Source organism: Lactuca virosa, chromosome 7 (genome assembly GCF_052849685.1).
Source record: "Lactuca virosa cultivar CGN04683 chromosome 7, Lactuca_virosa_CGN04683_v6, whole genome shotgun sequence".
Taxonomy (NCBI): Eukaryota; Viridiplantae; Streptophyta; class Magnoliopsida; order Asterales; family Asteraceae; genus Lactuca; species Lactuca virosa.
The window spans coordinates 129,721,398-129,724,091 of record NC_136432.1 but is presented as its reverse complement, the minus strand read 5'-3'; the positions used below and the strand labels follow the sequence as shown (position 1 = coordinate 129,724,091).

The 2,694-nt window shown below is 36.3% G+C and overlaps 1 protein-coding gene across 1 annotated transcript; it reads left to right on the top strand.

Moving 5' to 3' along the window:
• The first annotated feature begins 648 nt into the window (after positions 1–648).
• On the top strand, positions 649–1,251 carry LOC145127140 (uncharacterized). Its single transcript, XM_079062390.1, has 2 exons — positions 649–935; positions 1,035–1,251. Exons 1-2 carry the CDS (start codon positions 649–651, stop codon positions 1,249–1,251), a joined length of 504 nt encoding a protein of 167 aa, XP_078918516.1.
• The last annotated feature ends 1,443 nt before the right edge of the window (positions 1,252–2,694 follow it).

Below are 2,694 nucleotides of genomic sequence, written 5' to 3'. Positions count from 1 at the left end.
CTTTTCAACTCCGAATCTAAACTATATTTATCAATATTAGGCATATTAAATATCCATTATCTTAAAACACAATATTCTAGAACAATATATTAAGATAAAGGCCTACAAATTTATGACTAATTTAGGCAATATAGTGATGAAATATATGGCCACCAAGAATTTATTTGTTACAGACCAAAAAATTGGTCACTAATCAGGAAGTTGATTGATTAGGGGCATCTCAAAAAGTGATGAACGACGGGCTGAGACATTGTTCTACATTCAATTATTCAAAAAGGTCCAACAAGAAATATTGGATTTCATATGATATTTAACATATATTTATCTTTTATATGTTTATCTTATCTTTTTAGTTAGACTTAGTTGTCTGCTATCTTTATATATATATATATATATATATATATATATATATATATATATATATATATATATATATGAGCGGGTTGTTTGAATCCCTAAATTTCGATCTACAACAATCCTCCATTAATGGTAGGAGACGATGACCCCAATCAAATCGAAACCAGAGAATCCTCCAGCGGGACTATTGATCATAGATCGCCTTACTACCTTCATCCATCTGTCTATCCTAAACAACTATATGTAAACGAAGCTCTTACCGACAATAACTACTCAGATTGATCATATAAGATGAGTAATTTTCTCTTTGTCAAGAACAAATTCACTTTTGTTGGCGGTACCATCAAGAAGCTAGAAAAGGGTTCTGCAAACTACTTGTCCTGGATGCGATGTGACACGATGATAAAGGGATGGCTTACCACTGCCATGGAGAAGAGCATTCAAAATAGTTTGAAGTATCCAAGCACCGCGTTGGAGATATTGACATATCTTCTCGAAAGGTTTGGCAAGGAAAGCGCCCCTCGTGCATATGAACTAAAACAAAGAATCGCCATCACCAAACAAGATGGTGCCTCTATGTCATCTTATTACCCAAAACTTTGATTGTTGTGGGATGAAACTCAATCAATTTAGCCCCTCCCTTGCTTTTAATGTAACGACTATTCTTGTGATATTAGCAAGAAGATGATGAAATACCAAGAAAAGGAATGGTTATATGAATTTCTTATGGGTTTAGATGATGACTTCACGGTGATTAAGACTCAAATATTGGCCAATAAACCAAAACATTCATTGGGAGCTTCCTACTATATCGTCGCTAAACATGAGAGACAAAATGCGATTTATAATGACAAAAGAACACCACCAGAATCGGTTACACTCAAGGCTGAATAGAGGCGAGATTATGACATCGCAAATCAACCAAAGGAAAGACGCTACTCAAAAATTTTTAAGGATAACAAAGATAACGGACATTGTTCTTTTTTCGGGATAAATGGCCATAAACGAGAGCGATGCTTCAAGTTGGTGGGTTATCCCAAATGGTGGTCCAGGAAGAAGGTAGAAAAGAGTAAACCAAAGGCTGCATGCGCCAAATCTGCTTCCAATCCCATAGAAGGCCTAATCGATGAACTACAAAATTTTCGTTAACCACTTCTCTGGAACCGATTGCAATGAAAGAACGGGATGCATCACTAACATGGCAGGTAAAGGCGGAGTGGGGGGGGGGGTGAGAGAATGGATTGTTGATTCGAGTTTCACACAGCACATAACCCATTCCCCAGGTATTCTAAAAAACAATGAAATTGTTTTGTTTGAACCACCAGTCGTTATTCTAAATGGAAAGGCCATTCCTTTCAAGGGTAGGGTGAATTCACACTCCTATGGGGAGTTAAAATAAATGCAGTCATTTATGTACTTGATTTTAAATGCAATCTTCTTTCTATTGGTCGCTTAAGAAAAGACCTTTAATGTGATGTAGCCTTCTTTCCTGATATTTGTGTTATGCAGGGGTTACATGTGAGTTGGTTTAAGTAAGGAGGATGTAGTAGTTACTGTAGGTGCCGATGGTACCAATGTCAATGAAGGTGTTGAGGTTGTGGTAGTAGATGAAGGTGTTGATGATGTGGTATTCGATTTCGGTGCTGAGGATGGTGTCGATGACGTAGGTGATGAATTTTTGGTTTTAGATGTAGGTGTTGAGGATGGTGTCGATGATGTAGGTGTTGAGTTTTTTTCGTAGATGTAGGTGTTAGGAATTCGGTAGTGATCGATGTACATGTTGATGATGGTGTCGATGATTTAGGTTTACATGTTTTGGTAGTAGATGTAGGTGCATTGGAGGTGGTCGGTGATTTTGAGAAGTCCACATCTTCATCAACTAAATGTTCTCTTAAGAATATTGTGGTTGAAGTCCTATTATGGTTCAAAACCTAAGGTGCAATGAATTAAACCATGACCCATATGAATTAATGCCATTACCCTTAAACCCTAACCCATATGACTTAATGCCATTACCCATGGATGACATATGGGTCATGGGTCATGTAGTAGTTGCTTATAGTGTCATAGTAAGACCCATGGATGACATATGGGTCATGGGTGATATGGTAGTTGCTTGTGGGTCATGGGTCGTGGGCCGAATTTGGAATGTCTAAAATATTGCACAATATAATTGAAAAGACAATAAAAACAAATATTGTCATAATGGAATAGAAACTTTAAAAACGTCGTGGATTTTTAATCAAAATAAATAAAACCTTTTTAATATCATTAATAAAAACAATATACATACGGAAATTAAATAACAAACAATATAATATAGGTTGGTTTTGGTAA

Bases quoted from the DNA above. Each gene is read 5' to 3' on its own strand.
- LOC145127140 (XM_079062390.1), top strand. From the start codon at position 649: ATGAGTAATTTTCTCTTTGTCAAGAACAAATTCACTTTTGTTGGCGGT. The intron at 936-1,034 runs GTCATCTTATTA...TTGTGATATTAG, and splicing joins AAACAAGATGGTGCCTCTAT to CAAGAAGATGATGAAATACC.